Below are 19,274 nucleotides of genomic sequence, written 5' to 3' on the forward strand. Positions count from 1 at the left end.
ATGTAACCGCTGTCGAGGTTTTGCAATCAAACAAGCCAGCTAGAGTTCGCCTGTAGTACATACCCAGCTAGCTAACGCTATGCTAGCTAGTTCTGCATACATTTGTCTCAAAAAGATTTTCATCGTTTTTATGTTAGCTACCTATTTCAATTGATACGCTTGCTAGACTAACATTAAGTTGAAAACCAGATGGTGTTAGCTATTAAACGAGGTAACGTTAGCTTTGGCTGTGCTTGGCATGGCGGTGATTGCAAGGTAGGCTATCGTTACCACTGGCGAGGTAAAATGCATCGAATAGCAACAATATCTAACTAGCTAACGTTAGAGATGATCGTGGATATGGAATTTACTTATTTTTAAATAAGATCATTGTTTGTATGTTCCGTATTCCCAGGCTCAAGGATGTTGCACTGAAGAGTCACAGAAATTGAGGAAATCTCATATAAATGCCTAACCTGACTCGCAGGACATTTTTGTTGGCTTAATACTGAAAGGGGTGACGACCTTTGAGGGCCCTAATTAACTGGGGGAAATGCAAGAATACTGACATTGCCATTATGGATTCCAACAATCTGTTTGGTAGGCCACAAGGTGGAGCTTTCCAAGCCCCTAGCGACACTAACAAGGCTGGCATGTTCCAGTCCTTTGGGCAGCAGTCCAGTAACCCCCCTCAGACTGCAGGGTTTGGGCAAACGGTGACATTTGGGCAACCGTCTGCCTTCAGTCAGCCTTCAGCCTTTGGTCAAACCACAGGACAGACCTCCATGTTTGGGCAATCGGCAGCCTTTGGGCAGGCACCATCCCTTGGACAGGGCTCCGTATTTGGGCAAAGTGGAGGGCTTGGCCAGACCTCGACACCATCCTCTACATTCTCCACAATGAGTCAACCTCCAGCTTTTGGTCAGATCTCATTGGGACAGAGTAGCACCGGATTTAACGCTCCTCCACCATCATATGGACAGGCAACTGGAAAGAGTCAGAGTTCTCTGTTTGGACAGACACCGGCATTTGGACAGGCCTCGGCTTTCGGGCAGCCCGCTGGGTTCGGGCAGCGGACCCAAGGATTCTCCCTCCCATCCGGAATCTCCCAGGCATCGTCCGGTGCTCCCACCACGTCCGGGTCAGAGCAGCCTATGAGCTGTCAGTCGCACTTCAGCCAGCAGCTTCCCACCTCCACACCCAGCTCCTTCGGTGCAGCTCAGAGTGTCGTCCAGAGCAGAGGATTCGGGATGTCAGAGTTCAGCTTCAAACCATCCAGCGAGGCGTTCTTCAAACCCATCTTCAGTGTCAGCCCTGAGCCTGCCAACCCCCAGCCTAAACCTGCATCAGAACAGTCCTTTGACAGTGCTTCCCAGCCAGCCTCCAGTATGGACAGCAGTGGGTCCACCAGCTCTGCCTTCCCCCTCATATCCGCGGTCAAGAGCAGCGGTCCTCTGGGTTTCAGCTTCTCTCAGCCAGCGGCCGCTCCATCCATCTCTGCCCCCAGCGCCAGTATAGGCCAGAATGACCCCCTCACCTCCACCACTGGCTCTACCAGAACCCTGCAATTCACCTTCTCCCAACCAGCGGCCCCCACCAGCACCAGTGTGAGTGCAGCCAGTACTGCCCCCCAGCCGGCCGCTGTCCCCAGCAGCCCGTCCTCCTTCAGCTTCGCCCCTAAAGTCCTCCAGCCCCAGCCTGCGCCCCCCATGGCCCTGTTTGGCTTTAGCAAGACCCCAGCGTTCGGTGACCCCAAAACCAAAACTGAGGCCCCGGTCAGTACTGAGGAGGGGAGTGGTGAACAGGAAACTACCGGGGAGGTGACTGTGTTCAGCAGGCTGGGGAAAGGGACCAAGCGTAAGGAGGAGCCGGTGGAAGCCAGCACCACTCCAGGGAACCCAGCCAGGGAGGAGGCTCCCCAGGCAGGTGCTGATGAGTCCAGACACCCCCCCAAGAGACCCCTCCTGAGGTCCCGCGGTCCAATGGGTGCGCTCTTCCGCAGCGCTATGTCCGGGCTGATCAAGTCCACGGCTAATCCGGCGCAGAGAGAGGCGTTGAAGCAGGAGGAGCCACAGCAACCTGAGTTGAGGGAGACAGAGATAGCTGACGTACCGCCCCCGAGCGCCCAGCACTCTGCTGCTCCGCCAAGGACCCCAGCCCCCGTCAGAGAGGGCATGGAGAAAGCAGAAGAGACAGGTGAGCACTAGTCAACCTTTTTCTATTATTTTGAATTTGGTTTGTCTTCACTATCATTTTTTCTGTCACGTAGCCAAGCCTACCATACAGTAACGGTACATGTGTATTCATTTGCTCTCACTGAATGTAAAACCTATATTTGATCTTGAGTAAAGATAGATTCCCTAGTCCCTTTGGCCTATTTCAAACGGATGGTGTCGGAACTGATTTCTGAAGAATGTAACTACTTTGAGTTTTGACTTGACTCTTATCTGTCTTAAATTTCTTTCGCATAGACAGCTGTAATGTATTATTTATCAACATTTTCAATGTCTGTACAATTTGTGATTCATGTCTATGTAAATTATTTCTGTATTTGTATTTATACCTATTTATGCAGGTTTGTCTCATTGAGATTTGCTTCTCAACTTATATTTGATCTATTATATTTGATCTCTTTTGCATAGCCAGCTGTAATGTTTTATTTTGTCTTTACAATTTCTATTACTTGTCTGTAAATCATGTCAGTTTTTTTAAGTTCTACCTATTTATGCAGGTTTGTCTCATTGAGATTTGCTTCAATTTTCCAAGAGAGACCTGTTCAGGAATAACAGGGCTTAACATGTAAATGAGCAATGGACAAAACACATTACAATACACACAGCCTATACAACACATATAGCATATACACATTGTAATACGTAATAATTTGAATTGGACACAATATTTACAAGATTTAGCACATTTTTTGTTTATTTAATTGTTTATTCCAGGTTTTAGAAGCAGGATAAAGCGGTTTTCCTAATGTACTGTGACAATGAAGAATTTCAAAAAGTAACTTCATCACATAGTAATTGTGTCATAATATAGCCTAGTTCTGGGTAAAATGGATGCCAATAATGGCACCTGCGAACAGCTAATGAGGTCCAGTCTACTTAATACAGAATCAGATTGCAGACATATGTGTAATTTGGGATTATGAATCGGAGGGCACAGTGACAAACAGTATCTAGAACATGTAAGTCGGAGGCAGCAGCATGTACAGTATAGTATCCCCATTGGAGCACGTAGAAAATCAGCTTGTACTATTATCCTTTTACAACAAGACTTCTGCCTCAGTTTCTTGGCAATGTTTACATGCAGTGACACCTGCAGGCAGGCAACATGCCGCTAGTATCCATCGTTCAAGAGTCTGGTTGCCTGATGATAAAACAGTTTACAACTCCAAATATAAATAGCATAATGGGGTCTCTATACCTTCAAGGTGTTTTTTTTTCTTCAGAAATTAATAGACCTAAGGGTTAATGGAAAAAAAACGATCTTTATATCAAACATAATGTTTTCCTCTTTTTTTCCAGGGTCAGTGGAAGCCCATGACCCAGTGCCTGAAACCAAGACACCTGGAAGACGCACCCAGCGTGGGGAGAGCAGTGATAGTCTGGGGGGCATGTCGCCCACAGACGCCACCGTCATCCAGTGCAAGAATGTCCCAGCCAACCTGAACAAGAAGGACGTCATCGAGAAGCACTTTGGCCGTTTCGGCAAAGTCCGTAAGGTCATGTGTCGCCCTCACAAGAACCTGGTGATCGTGCACTTCCAAGATCATGTGAGAACACTTTTCCCTCTCAGCTAACAACTCACTCACCCCTATTTGGTGATATTACCTCTCTATCTTTTTCAATTTTACTGAATATTACTTTTATTTTTGCAATATTACATCTTATGGACATGTTTTGATGTGGTGGACGTCAAAAAAAAAAGATGGCTGCCACGCGTCTCCTGCGTTCCCTGGAGGGTTAGGGTTAGTTGGCTGTGCAGGTCCTCAGAAATAAACGTGTTGCAAAATACAAGCTGTCTATGCATTGTTAAACAGAAAGTATACCGCAGGTTTAAGAATAGTAGGGCATTCTCTTCCACCCCAAGCCATAGAAACTGCACAGCTTTTATCAACATTCAAGAACACATGCTTAATCATTTTGCTTGACTGTTTTTACTTGATAAAGGAAAACTTGAAACTGATGTTATTTGATAAAAGGATAATAGTTTGGAATTTTGGACATGGGGCCTAATTTTGGACTTACCTATTATGTTGTTGATTGATTGAGAACATTTTCAGCTGCTTCCATGCTGTCCCTTGTTTGAGTATTGCTACTGCTAGTGCAATGCAATGGTACCGGCTAGCATCCAGTACCAAACTCACTTAAACACTCCACAGTGCACCCAAAGCAAATACAATATGAGAACAGTGACAGAGACAATGACTTCAAAAACAGGACAGTTTTTCTTTAGTGTTTTACAAAACTTCTGCGTTCACACAACAGTATTGTGATAGCAATCCCCGGTCACATGGATCTGCAGAAATGATTGAAAACGCTGTAGTAGGCTGTGCATGCCAGGCCAGCAGGCAACAGGCTTTAGACATACGGAAGTTTCCTTCCATCCATGCTCGGGCCATTGTCGTGTAAACTAGGCCTGATTTGAGTGATCACTCGTGAGTTTCCTGTCTTTGAAAACAAGAGTTTATGGTGTTTTTGAGGGATTCTGTCTATGCACCTATGGATCCATTGAGCATGTTAGCAGTGATGGGATATATCTCGAGAGTGCACCTTTTGACAAAACTTTATCAGCTGTATTTGATCGTAAATAACCTTATAACATGGCTTATAATGCTAAATTCCGAACCTGTCCATTACGTTGTTAAAATTTGTTAACATTTTGTTTATCAATGCCTTTATGAACCCTGTGACTTGTCTTAAGATGAAAAACCCCAGATTACAGTTATTAATAATATATTATGACTATAATTTCTATGAAATGTGTTGTAGTATGTCCCTTTGGTTTAAAAAGTCACCAGAGTTCTTCCTGAGCAATTTATAACCTGTTCAGTGTTCACGATTGTCTTTCAGGCATCTGCAGCAAAGGCAAAAAAAAGGGGCAAACTACTGCAAGGACAGGAACTACTTATTTTCTGGCAAAAAAAGAAGCAGAGTAAGTCCTAATGTTCCTTCTATTGCATTTTGTTCAAGCTAAAATCACATAGAAACAAATAGCTTACTAACTTGATGTCCCGATACCACTTTTTCACTTCCCATACCTGGGTTTGGGTATCTGCGATACAGATATCAAAATGTCAAGATGTGTATACAGGGGTGCAGACTTGTCACCTTTAAGTGAAAGGCCGGTTTCAATCCAAAATAGGTCATTTGTTTGATCTGCGTATGTATGGGCTTGTATGTTTGTCACCTTTTTCACCTGTGATCGGTTTGTACCTCTGATATATATTTATTTACTCTTGACTAATAATAGGGCTGTACCCGGCTCTTAATTTTGTCAGTCAAATCAGATTTGCCTGTTCAAATCAGAGATTTCACAATTGAAACCTACAGACGAATAACCATGTCACATTTACAGTTACTGTTTTATAATCTGTCTTCTGACTTTTACATCAGAAGAGGGCTATATGCATAGCACTACAGTACATAGAAAACATTGTGCACTTGCAAGTAATGTATATCATTACTCAAAATATTATACATCTATTGTACATCTGTTACTGATCAAGCTCTTCCCAAAACCAGGGCTATCTAGTTTTTTTCTAGTCAACTAGGGCTGTCTCATTTTTTTCTAGTCTATCTACTTCGGATGCCTTGTTATGCATTGTTTCCCATAGCCTGCTAGCCTTGTGAGACCATCCTGATTTCACGAGCTCGCATTCTGTTTCTCTCGCAAATCACTCTCCATAGAGATCCTTTTGAGCCAGATCAGAAAATGATCTTGCCAATCAGCGTTGGTTCTGAAATACTAACAGCTACACTAGGTGGGTTTAGGACGGCGAGGAGCGGTTGAAGTTAGAGCATGATCAACCTTTTCAGATTTTTTTTTTTCAGATTGTTTATCCAATCATCTGCCAAGTAGTTTTTAAAGTGCCTTCCGTTTTCCAGACAGATTCCAACAGAGTTCCCAGATGGTTATGCGAAGCAAACCATCTGGTGCGTCAGGTTAACAGCCTACATTAGGGTTGGGCGATTTGACGAATATAGTAAGTCTGTCTCCTCAACTGCGTATTTTTGCAGATATTAGAGCTCAATGTATGGGAAAAATATTTTTTCCAGTGGATCTCTCAGTTAATACAGGATTGATCTAAGGAAGCAGTTTTGTGTTGTGATATTTGGGCTATTCCGCTTGGGAAATGCACGTGACTGAGGCGCATAGTAGACTATAGGAACGGGGGGAAGGAGACGGGTTTGGCCTACTATGGTAGCCCTAACCCAAAACGAATGATTGGCCTGTCCTATATAAATCACAAGGCATTCCTGGTGTTACTCCTTGTGATGTTTTTCCAAATGTTTGATTAAGTTTGTGGTGTTAAACCGAGGAATACGAGACTGGCTACTACTGTTATGACATAAGTGACATGCTGCACGGATTAGAGCCTGTTTTCTTCTCTCCTCCGATCTCCGATCCAGCATTCTGGGCCAGTATCAGGCCAATACCGATGCCATGGATTGGATCAGGACTTCCCTACTCACCTACATCCCTACTTCTTAGCTGTTTTTAGCAGTTCAGTAGTTACAAGGGCAGTAAACTGACTTCAAGTGAAATATGTAGGGGTGGGACCTATGCCCACCTCCCTTGTTCTCTGTAAAGCGCATTGTGTTACCTCTGTGTATGAAATATGCTATACAAATAAAGCTTTGATTGATTGAAGAAGCCCAACACTCCCTCCCTGCTCCTCAGTTGTGAGTATCTTGTTCTGAGCTTGTGTTGCGCTGTTGTTTCAGGTCCAGGAGAGAAGAGAGGGAGACCGCTAGAGGGAGAGGTGGAGGACAGGGAGAACCAGGCCACCGACTCCAGACAGGGGGGCTTCCAGCAATCCCCTCTGAGAAGACCCTCTCCAAGAGCCCCCGCTGTGAGCAGCTTGGTCTCCATCAGCCGCAGGTAACCACAAACACCTCTCACTTAAAGGCAAGGTTAAGACAAACACCTCTCACTTAAAGGCAAGGTAAACACAAACACCTCTCACTTAAAGGCAAGGTAACCACAAACACCTCTCACTTAAAGGCAAGGCAAACACAAACACCTCTCACTTAAAGGCAAGGTAAACACAAACACCTCTCACTTAAAGGCAAGGTAAACACAAACACCTCTCACTTAAAGGCAAGGTAAACACAAACACCTCTCACTTAAAGGCAAGGTAAACACAAACACCTCTCACTTAAAGGCAAGGTAACCACAAACACCTCTCACTTAAAGGCAAGGTAACCACAAACACCTCTCACTTAAAGGCAATATACATATAAAGGTCATATACAACAAAATGCAAAAAAGGACATTTTAAAACAAAATGCTGGAAAAATAAAATACAGGAATAAAAGTTAGTGCAGTGTGTGAATAAATAATTATTTGAATTAATAAAAAGCAGCTGCAAAAAGAAAAGTCTTCAGTCTTGATTTAGAAGAACTGAGAGTTGCAGCAGACGAGCTGTGACAGACGAGGGTTAGGGTTAGGTCTGGATGGTTCATAACGTAGCAGCAGATCAGAAATATATTTTGGCCCTAAACCATTCAGTGCTTTCTTGTTCTTTTAAAAGAGAGAGAGAGAGAGAGAGAGCTTGAGTAAGGGTTGTTTTGTGTGAAGTTAATTTTAATGCCCAGGATTAGATCTGTCGCTACCTATGCATGCATGTATCAAGATACAGGTCATCAAAGAGGTTACAGTAATTATTAGACATGAGTCAGCAGCCATAACTACTGTCACCAGTTAATTGTGAAGCAGCGTTACCTCCAGAATAGACCTTTCCGACCTATCAATCATGCGAAGAATAATAACCAATAAGGTTGCTTGATTTCTTAAGACCACGCCTCTGATGTCCCACAAACAAAGCTTGTCCTGCGTTGTGTTCATAGATAAAACATTTGAAGGAAATAGTTCTTACAACATACAGAAAACTGGCCTGCAGGCTGCTGTACCGTAATGGTATAAGAAAACAAGCTGTACGATACTCCACACCTCCAGTTTACAGCAGCGCCAACACAAAAAGCTGTAACGTTAGGTGCTTGATGTACAGTAGCTAATTAGTCCATAGCTAGTAGTTAACAGATCATTCTCACAGGCTTATTTTCTACAAATGGATGCCACTTACTCACTTACAACTTACTCACCCTGCTTGACGCGCAGTTAGACTCCTCGATTTTGTCCTGATGGATTTCAATCTGGAGTTTGAGGCATCTGTGCCTTCTGCATAGATCACCAACACCTAGCATCGACTTGTATGTTGTCACCTGCTACGTCCGAAATCCAAATCTCATGGATATATCCTTGTGTAAAATATTTAAGGCCTTTCTGTAGAACTCTCTTAGAGTAAGTAGTGGCATTTGGCGAATAACATCGGCTAAAGCAATATTGTCAGGAATCCTTGAGAGAATGATCAGGTATGTGCTGTTCAGTGGACATTTTATTAACTTGCTCCAAAGCTTGTGGGGCATAGCAACAGTAACTAGGGGGGCGGAACTTGCTGGCTGAATAGGAAAGGTCTATTGTGTTGTACCGGCTTGGGGTCCTGATTCTCCTTGTAGAGAACATTTTGTTTAAACTTAAGAGTTTGTACAGCTGTCAGGCGGTCATTAATGGTGACATTTTGGATGCATTGGCGGGTCAATTCAAAGCTATTAGCTAATTCTGTCAGTAGTAGCCTACACATGGCAGCTGGTGAGCGGTAAAAATAACTGCATGTTGCCAGATAATTAATAGTTGCTATAACATTATATACGGTGAATGGTAATCATCTGAACACTTTACGGGCAACTCGAATATTACCATGGAGTGAATGCTGACATGAACATGGAGGTATGGCCCAGCATGTGAAGGAAACATTTGTTGTACAGCATCTTTGTACAACACTTGCTTTCAAAGTCTGCTATGTTTTCTGTCTAGCTCACCGGTGAAGAAACCCTCCGTTGCCAAGTCTCTCCAGTTCGACAGTGAGTGGCAGCAGGAGCCCGGCGCCGAGGGCCTGAGCTCCGACCGCCCCGTCCCCTCCTCTCTCCTTCCCCTGGTGGGCCAGCTGGCAGAGACGGCTGAGGAGAAGTACCGCCTCCTGGAGCAGAGGGACAAAATCCTGCGCCAAGGTAAAGCCCTCCATCTATGCATCCATCCATCCATCCATCCATCATCATCCGCTTATCCGGGGTCGGGTCGCGGAGGCAGCAGTTCCAGCAAGGGGCCCCAGACATCCCTTTCATAGCAGCGTCAGCATCTATCTATGCAGTTCTACAAATACTATTTTGATCACAAGCTTGTAGTTGATACTACTAGACACTTTTAGATCACCTATTCTCTTTTTAGGGATGGTTGGTTCACTCCAATCTGGCCACTCCAGGTGGTGTGTGATGTGACTGTAGTCATGACTGTAGACTAGCTTTTTGTATGAGAACATAGTTGGGAACATTTGGGGACCATCCCTAAAGTTTGTATACGGCCGCATGTACACTGTGCGATAAAACCCACGATTCTGAGGTCGTAAGGTGGTCGTCGGTTGTCGCAGACAATCGTAGCTCATCGTATGCAAAATCGGGACTCGCAAGTCACAGTGTGAGAAGGTGTACGATCTGCGATTCATTGCTACAACGTTCTACGATGAGGCTACGACCTCCCGACAAAATATCTGGCATGTCAGATATTTTCGTCGTAGATCACAGATCACATAGAACTCTAGCCAAGATTAATCGTGGGCATAATCGTGGCTGACAGAAATCGTATAGTGTGAATACAAATCGCATAGTGTGAATACACACGTCGTATGGTCTTGAGACAGAGTCCCGGTCGTACAGTGGGAAGGGATCCCCGATCTAAGATATTTTCAGTCGTACAGTGTACAGAAGGCTTAAGGGAATAAAGGCCTGTCAAATGTTTATGAATGAAAGCATCTTGGCTTAATGGGTCCTAATCATTGGTCATGGAGTCAGAACGCATTTTCAATGAAGGCAGGCAAGTGAATGCATGGGTGGTGCATGATGGGATATGTGGCAAAGCAAATATTTTCCTGAAGGCAAAGAAAACGTTGAACCCAAGTCTACTTCATGGAAATACAAGGTGAACATTGCTGGGGCTGTGATCAGTCGGAAAAGAATGCGATTTGCCATTTGTTTAGCATATGGAGTGTCCATGAAGAGATGGATGGACACATACAGTAAGCCTTTGTGACCAGTGGACAGGGCCCATTAGAGCGGACCGAAGACGTTGTGGCCGATTCCTTCTGAGTGACTGTGTTGTGATCCAGGTCGACCCAAGCGGACGGACCTGGACCTGTCCAAGGTGTTTGTGGGGACGTGTCCAGACATGTGTCCAGAGAAGGAGCGCTATATGAGGGAAACACGCAACCAGCTGAGCGCCTTCGAGCTCGTCCCCAACACGGAGATGGTGAGGTTTGACTCGCCACCAGTCCGATAGAAGTGTTATAACATAGATCTATATCCACTGAGTATTTAATCTGAGTGTGCGCACACAGCATTAGTTGCCTAGCTAAAAATAAACTGGTGTAGTATGATCAATTTATATCTATCTTGCTTTGCTCAAGTTACATTCTTCACTTAACCACAAGGGATTATGGTAGTTTATATTCTCTAAAAGGGGAGTAGACTAGAGCACACAGTTCACTTTAAGAAGACTTTTATTGGTGCACAAGATTACCCACTAACATTTCGACGAGCGTCTTCTTCAGAGTGAACGAAGAAGACGACAACACTGTTGTCGAAACGTTAGTGGGTAATCGTGTGCACCAATAAAAATGTTCTTAAAAATTATCCTTGTGCTCCAGTTAGGGGTGTAACGATACACTAATCATACGATACGATACACGATTTGGGGTTGACGATAACAATACGATACGATACACTAAGGGCAGGTGTGAAGCGTTGCAGTAGCGCTGCTGTTCACACCAATAGTGCATTTCTCCACTTTTCTACTCCACTACACTTTGTGAATTTAGAGTTTAACTGTTAGGATATCATGGATAGGCCTAGAGACAAAAGATGTGTTTGTTACCAGCGTTGTATAGCCAGCGTTCACTGATATACAATAAACATATTACGATATTGTTTTCACCTTGACGTATTGTGACGTTTCTGTATCGCGATATATTGTGGCACGATATATTGTTACACCCCTAACTCCAGTCCACTCTCTTTTTGGAAACTGCTGGTCCTTAACTGAGAGCACCAGTCCTTATCTCAAGAAGGTTTTAGTGCGTGAACTTTCACAAATTTGGGTATATATATTCTCTTTAATAATGATAATAATGACACATTTATATAGGGGAGGAGGGGATTATGTGCAGCACCTACTTGGATGATGCTCAGACGTCAGTGTAGCTGCTAAAGCAATCACCATAGTAATACCAGTTGGAATTTGGGGTTTTTCTAATTAGGTGCTCATATAATGGTATTGTATGTATCTCTGAATCAGACGGCCATCTCACACATACCTACTTACCCCTGACCAGGTGGACCATGTGGCAGCCATCAAGGAGTACAGCAGGTCGTCAGCTGACCAGGAGGAGCCCCTCCCCCATGAGCTGCGCCCCCTCCCGGTCCTCAGCATGACCATGGACTACCTGGTCACCCAGGTCATGGACCACGGCCAGGACAACTACCGCGACTGGTATGACTTTGTGTGGAACAGGACCCGCGGTATCCGCAAGGTAAACACACACTTCAAGCAAAACCAGGCTTTAATATCTAGCCCAGGGACTGCAGCTGAACATTAGCAACCCTGCTAATACTGGCATATTTACAGTTTTATTCATGCTTCATGTCTATGCACTGTCCCTGCTCAAATAAACTCAATAAAGTAAAGTAAAACTTGTCTTATGGTACACATGTTGTTAAAGAAATTGCACAATCAATCTGTTGGTGATGTATATCTATAGGGCCAACTCCCTGTCTCTGCAGGCAAAAATGTTTAAATGGTTATGGATACATTTTTGAAATATCAAAAGTACGCTCGAAAGCATGCAAGTAAAGAAAAACAGCAATATGGTGGGAGTGTTATTCACTGTTAATGAACCTTTGTAGACCGGTTGATCTCTGCTCAATCTTCCCACTTCGTGTATCAATTATTACAATGTATCATTTATCGCAAAATTCTTTCTCCCAACCTGCTTCAGGATATTACCCAGCAGCACTTGTGCGATCCTCTGACCGTGTCTCTGATGGAGAAGTGCGCCCGCTTCCATGTCCACTGCGCCCACCACCTGTGCGAGGAGCCTATGATGTCCTTCGACGCCAAGATCAACAATGAAAACCTAACCAAGTGTATGCAGAGTCTGAAGGAGATGTACCTGGACCTCGCAAATAGGGGCGTCTACTGCCCCCAGGAGGCCGAGTTCCGCCAGTACACCGTTCTGCTAAAACTGAACGACGGAGACATCCTCAGGTCAGTCATGAGAGGCACAACATAATTTAGGGTGACGGGTTTCATGGTTGCACTGTGTGTGGTTGGCCAAAAGCAGGGCAAACCTAACGTGGGAAATGCATTCAGACAAAACCGCCGAGCTATTTTCTTAAGAGATCGTTTGACTGAGAAGTACAGCATAGTGAGCACACCATTCTGAAGTAGCAACATTTATTTTTTAAACCTGCCATTTTCTGCGCCATCTTTGAGAGCGTTGTCATAATGCATGCTAGATTTGATGCCTTGTTATGCCTCTTCACAAAGGGAGGTGCAGCAGTTCCGTGACGAAATACGCAACTCCCCAGAGGTGAAGTTTGCAGTGCAGGCCTTCTCCGCACTCAACAGTAACAACTTTGTGCGCTTCTTCAAGCTGGTGAAAGCTGCCTCTTACCTGGCTGGTTGCCTCCTCCATGGATACTTCAACCAGGTCAGTACCAAGCATCGTTTTCTCATATGTTTTTTTTTTTGATAAGCTAGAGGGCCATACACTGTCATGTTATGAGCATAAAGGTCACATCAGAACAAACCTTTGCTATATGGTATTTACTTCACTCGGTGTTAGAGATAAGGAGAGGTGTGATCACTAATAATTTAGTGAAGGTGTGCCATTCTCCAGGCCAGTCATTATATCTCTACATAAAACAAGGAGCATGTGCTACTTGAAAGTATTCGGACCTTTCACCGTTTCCACATTTTGTTATGTTATATTCTTATTCTAAAATAAAGAAATCTCATCAATCTACAAACAATAGCCCATAATGACAAAGCAAAAGCAGATTTTTTGAAATGTTTGCATATTTATAAATAACAACAAAAACAACAACAACTGAAATATAACTTGCATAAGTATTCAGATCCTTTCCTCAGTACTTTGCTGAGGCAACTTTGGCAGCGATTACAGCCTCCAGTGTTCTTGGGTATGAAGATACAAGCCCGGCTCATCTTCTCAAGCTCTGCCAGGCTGGATGGGGAGTGTCTCTGCCCAGCTATTGTCAGGTCTTTCAGAGATGCCATTCCAGGACATTCACAGGCTTGTCTCTGAGCCACGCCTGCTTTGTCTTGGCTGTGTGCTTAGGGTCGTTGTCCTGTTGGAAGGTGAACCTTCGCCCCAGTCTGAGGTCCAGAGTGCTCTGGAGCAGGTTTTCATCAAGGATCTCTCTGTACTTTGCTCTGTTCAACTTTCCCTCGATCCTGACTAGTCCCCCAGTTCCTGCTGCTAAAAAACATCCCCACAGCGTGATGCTGCTAGCCTGGTAAACCAGACTCATTGCGATTTTTTTTAACGTTTTTACAAAAAGTCTGGACTTCCAGCCACCCAGAACGATTTGAGTGAGCGGGGTATTTACCTTGACAGATGAGCTCCTTCAGCCAACCAGCATAACAAAACAGAGATAAAAAAAGTCAGAGGAACGGCAAAAATGTGTTTTCCGTTGAGAAACTCTACTAGTGCATACTTCTTCTTGAATTGTTATTTCCATTTCTGCAATAACTGCACTTATGTTTGTGTTTATTCCTTTAAGTTAACGTTAGCGCTTGCTGCTTCATTCTACTAGCGGACCCCTGTTGTATTTTTTACTGAGAGGCCACCTTCCGTCTGGCCACTCTACCATAAAGGCCTGATTGGTGGAGTGCTGATATGGTGGTCCTTCTGGAAGGTTCTCCCCTCTCCACAGAGGAACTATGGAGATATGGAGCTCCCGACTGCTCACTTGGGCTGGGCGGCCAGCCCTAGGAAGAGTCCTGGTGGCTCCACACTTCTTCCATTTCAGAATGATGTTGGCCACGGTGTTCTTCAGGACCTTCAATGCTCCACACATTTTACGTACCCATCCCCAGATCTGGGCCTCGACACAAACTTGCATCTGAGGTCTACGGACAATTCCTTCGACTTCCTGGTTTGGTCTTTGCTCTGACATGCACTGCCAACTGTGAGACCTTATATAGACGGGTGTCAATCAGTCAGAATAAGGCGGTAACGTAACAAAATGTGGAAACGATTTTTTGAATACGTTCTGAATGCTCTGTATGGTGGTCATTGTAACAAATGCAAATTCAATAAAGTATTTGAAATGTAGTCCAGACTTCACAGCAACACACCCCAGCGTTTTGGAAAATGTTAATTGAGTGATTTCTAGGTGAGGACTAAGGCCCTGTGGATCCTGAACATCGCCCACACTGTGGGCTCCCAGAGATCCACCGTCTTCCCCATCGAGGACATGGTGAGGATGCTCATGTTCCACAACACCGCCGAGGCCACAGACTTCATCCAGCAGTATGGGCTGAGCATTAGTGACGGGTCAGTACCTACACACATACACACACTGTACACAGTACACACACACACACACTGTACACACAGTACACACACACACTGTACACATAGTACACACACACACTGTACACAGTACACACACACACTCTGTACACACACACACACTGTACACATAGTACACACACACTGTACACACACTGTACACACAGTACATACACACACTGTACACAGTACACACACACTGTACACAGAGTACATACACACACTGTACACAGTACACACACACTGTACACACATACAGTAGTACACACACATATAGTGCACTCTTCTCTGCACTCTTCTCTGTTGAGATGTTAAATGAAAAGATGTGATTCTCGTGTGAAACCCCAGCATGGTGGAGCTGAGCCGGACAGCCTACCAGGGCCCGGACCTGCCCCTGCCCCAGAGGAAGTCGAAGGCCATCGTTGTGAAGAGGACTGTGCTGATGGGGGAAGTGGTGAACGGAGGTCCGCTCCCTAATCCTCCCCAGCACACCCCCGTCTGCAGCTTCGACTCCCAAAACAAGTACCGTGGCACCGGACTGTTGACCGAACCCCCTCCCTCCACCCTCACGGCCAGCTCCATGGGGGCAGCAGGTAAGGGTTCCATGCTAATCGTAGACTAGCCCTGTAAATTCCTGTGGTCCATATAGAAAAGTGAAACTAGAAATGGCATGATTTTGTGGCTCTGTGCGTGCCAAAATTGAATGGGTTCTAAATTGTCTCATGCTACTATCCACTCCAGAATTTAGTGGCTTGTTAGTTGACCCATGCTACATCCCACCAAGTTTCACGAAAACCAGTCTGGTAGTTTTAACTTAAACCTGGTCTAAAAAATGAATGGAGGTGAATAGCCGGCCGTATTTCTGCGGCTGGTGGACCCGCCCTGTGATTCGTATCCACTCCAAAATTTAATGGGTTCTAATTTGGCCGATTCTACACCCTTCCACCGAGTTTCAGGAAATCTGGTGTGGTAATTTTTTAGTAATCCTGCAAACAAACGCACACACAAATACACGCCACCTGCGCTATCGCTGGGGTGGAGGTAATAATTATACAATTATTACAAGAGTTTAGTTTAAAGGTAGCACAATCACACTGTTATTTGCCACGTATATTCATTGTTCATGGAATACTAAAGAAAAAAGCGTTCAATATACAGTCTCCCCTCACTACTACCTTAGAGTAGATGTTGATGTTTAATTCAGTCCAAAGGATCAAATAGTTTTTTGCACGAGGAACATGGTCAGTTTTCCTACTGTGACCCCATGGTTGTTTGGCAGTACCAGCCTTCACTCTGAAGCCAGAGATGAAGGCTCAGCTGGAGGTTGAGGCCAGACCACAGATGAAGCCCGCTAAGCTGCTGGCGGAGCCCAGGTTGTTTGGGGACCCCCAGGCCATGGCCGAGCCCACCGGGCCTGCGGTCATCGACGAGACCGGGGAGCCCGCTGAGCCCAGCGCAGCATCCCACCCTGCAGAACCCCAGCAGCTGTTCCAGCCCGTCGCCCGGCTGCAGCCCATAAGACCCCCGTCACCCCCACCCAAACCAGAACCCATGTACTCTGATGAGGTAAGACGAGACTCCAGTGGATTTTCTTGTTCTTCTCCAGTAGTTAGTCTGTTTTCCATGATTTTGAAGCTGTTACTATCTCACTTGTCCAGGACCTCCAGGCGGAGCTGGAGTGTGTGGTGGAGGAGGTGCTGGAGGAGGTTCTGTGTGAGGTAGCCAGAGCAGGGGCTGACTACGCCATATCAGCTCTCAGGTAAGAGCATTGTGTTTCTTACAACTTTTCATTGACTCTTGTTTTTTTTCATGTATATCATCGTCAACAAATAAAAACTACATGAAAATGTTAGGGTAGGGCAATTTGGGAAGCATCCAATCAGAATGCTTTGGGAAGCATCCAATCAGGCTGTGAGACATGAATGAGACGATTAAGTGAAAAAATATTAAATTAGCATTGATTGACCTAACACTTGTGAAGTCTGATAACTTGATCAATAGATTCCGTCAAGTTTTTACTTGGTTATCGTCTCGTGACTATAACTAATTAAAGGTTGTTAATGAATCATTTGTCATAGTTTTCTTCAATGAAATTAACACTGGATCAGAGCCCACGCGACAGCAAACTTAACGTTAATGATTAGTTTTCATAGTTTCTGATCCAGCTTCACTTCATTCTCTGCATCAGGAACCCAAAAATTCAGACTTGACTTCGCCTGATAATGCGTTAATCCTACTTTGTGGAATACTCCCACGTTAACCTTTCTTCCTGACATTTGTGTTGATCTATGGTTGCAGTGAAAGCAGTGGCCAGATGGAGGCGCTGGTGAGTGAGGTGGTGGAGCAGGTGGTCAGAGAAGTAACTACATCTGAGATCCAGGTGGAACAACAGATAATCGCAGCGGAGAAACGCAAGATCGAGGAAGCCAGGTTGGAGACCTAAACACTTCATTTTGTATCACACTATCCACAGTATCCATGTTCCTACTAGTTACACTAAACTGATTTGTGAATTTAGGCTGAATTCCATTTCTCATTTTTACCCATACCCCTTACCCCTCAGAACAGAGTGTCAAGGGCTAGTGGGTTGAAATCTTCCTCTATGAAATGGGACAACCCTTATAGACCGATACGTCATCAGTATGTCTAGTCTAATCTGCCGGTCCACACAGAGCGGTAACAAGTGCAGCAACTTTGCTGCTGGACTTCATTTAAATTTCGAGTGTCACTCATATGCTATCAAAGGGAAGACACTTGGGGACACTTGACACCCTCGATAAATAGGACGACCCTACCCCTAAAGTAAACTCGCAAAATGAAGTGTTTGGAGCAAGAGGTAGGGCCAAAAGGGTTAAGTTTGGTCAGGGACCAATGGTAAACACTTTCTAAGATTGGGCTTAATCTCTGTGTAATTCTATTAAAAATGAAATAAAGAATATTTAACTTGTGTCTCATTGAAGTTTCATAACCTCCCTCTCAGGAGAAAGCAGGAGCATGAGGCCTTCCTCACCCAGTTCAGCGCCTCCCTCTGTTCTGAGATCAGCCAAGAGGTCCTGATGGAATGTGTCCAGGAGACCGCTGCCTCTGAGATAAAGTAAGCTACGTCCCCACCCAGCTCAAACTGACCTCCAACCAGCCACTCCCAGAGGCATTTACTGAAGACCAAGGGAGAGGGGGGTTATAAGGCCTGAGAAATATTCATTATGTAGCTTGTCAGTACCCGCCGTTGGAGTTACATACAGAACTAGGTTAGTGGTGACTAAGCCTTGCAAAAACACCCCAGCAAACTCAGATTCCACAAGCTGCTTCACCTGACTTTGCATCTGATGATATGGAAGAAAAATTTTATTAATTGAGATTTTATTGAAATAAAATTAGGGCTGTGCAATAAAATGAATACAGCAATATTGCAATATTATTCCCGCAGTACTGTATTGATTTTCCACAGTACAGTATTGATACACTATTTTTATTTTTATTTTTAAAGGCACAAGGAAAATATACAGAATCAGACAGAGATATATAAAATGAAGGATAGATTTTAATCATTGATACATTATTCGTGTTTTAAATGGATTTAAAATGTCCTTATATTCTCTCTGCCCTCAGGATCACCTCCGAGGAGCGGGGGATGGAGTTATATTTTAAGCTGTATTTTTACATTTTCAGTAAATTATGTAGAGTATCGCAATGTATCGCAATATGTATTGTATCGTGACACATCATACGTATCACGATACGTATCATATCGTGAGGTCCTTGCCAATACCCAGCCTTAAATCAAAACATCTCCTGGGATACCTGTGACAGGCTAGCGCTGGAGGAGAAAGCGGAGCACTTTGCTCGCTGCTCAGAAGAGGAGTGCGCCGGTCTGGTGGAGGAGACTCTGGATGGCGAGATGGCTCTTCTGGCGGAGGACATTCTGGAGGTGGAGCTGCAGCGCATACACAAGTACATCAAAAGGTACCAAAATCTGATTGATAAGGACTGGAGAAGCTATGTTACTCCACAGTAACACCTCTCCCCCTTTAGGGTTAATGGACAAAGTATGGACAGAGTAACCCACAAAGCAAAGCTACATGTAATTGCTCAGGATAAGTTAAAACTGTGATACCCATGATGACCTGTGTTGTTTTTTTGTTTTTTGTTTTGTGTTCATGTAAAAGCTATTCTCAAAAAAAGTATAGAAAAAATCATTTTAAAAAGTACCAAAATCTGAAGGCTGTTGAATTGACAGGTGTCTTTGTCACACTTTTGTTTAGTTTGACTGTTGAAGATTTGAGATGTTAAGATTTCAGTACTTTATTTGTATCCCGCAGACCTTTTTTTTTTTTTTCTTCATTTTTCCCTGACCTAT

At 44.4% G+C, this 19,274-nt stretch overlaps 1 protein-coding gene across 2 annotated transcripts in view; it reads left to right on the forward strand.

The window, feature by feature from the left end:
• Positions 1-19,274, forward strand: part of mcm3ap (minichromosome maintenance complex component 3 associated protein) — a 29,897-nt gene that overhangs the window by 141 nt on the left and 10,482 nt on the right. For both annotated transcript variants that reach the window (XM_084457874.1, XM_084457875.1), the window contains exons 2-17: positions 395-2,175; positions 3,513-3,760; positions 5,061-5,142; positions 6,936-7,092; positions 9,088-9,281; positions 10,433-10,572; positions 11,654-11,851; positions 12,317-12,585; positions 12,868-13,030; positions 14,739-14,899; positions 15,266-15,510; positions 16,197-16,483; positions 16,576-16,676; positions 17,216-17,347; positions 17,898-18,011; positions 18,728-18,880. In XM_084457874.1, coding sequence (XP_084314000.1) covers positions 558-2,175; positions 3,513-3,760; positions 5,061-5,142; positions 6,936-7,092; positions 9,088-9,281; positions 10,433-10,572; positions 11,654-11,851; positions 12,317-12,585; positions 12,868-13,030; positions 14,739-14,899; positions 15,266-15,510; positions 16,197-16,483; positions 16,576-16,676; positions 17,216-17,347; positions 17,898-18,011; positions 18,728-18,880 — 4,262 coding nt within the window. In that variant the 5' untranslated portion in view covers positions 395-557. The remainder of the gene's footprint in view (positions 1-394; positions 2,176-3,512; positions 3,761-5,060; positions 5,143-6,935; positions 7,093-9,087; positions 9,282-10,432; positions 10,573-11,653; positions 11,852-12,316; positions 12,586-12,867; positions 13,031-14,738; positions 14,900-15,265; positions 15,511-16,196; positions 16,484-16,575; positions 16,677-17,215; positions 17,348-17,897; positions 18,012-18,727; positions 18,881-19,274) is intronic.

Source organism: Borostomias antarcticus (assembly GCF_949987555.1).
Source record: "Borostomias antarcticus genome assembly, chromosome: 2".
Taxonomy (NCBI): Eukaryota; Metazoa; Chordata; class Actinopteri; order Stomiiformes; family Stomiidae; genus Borostomias; species Borostomias antarcticus.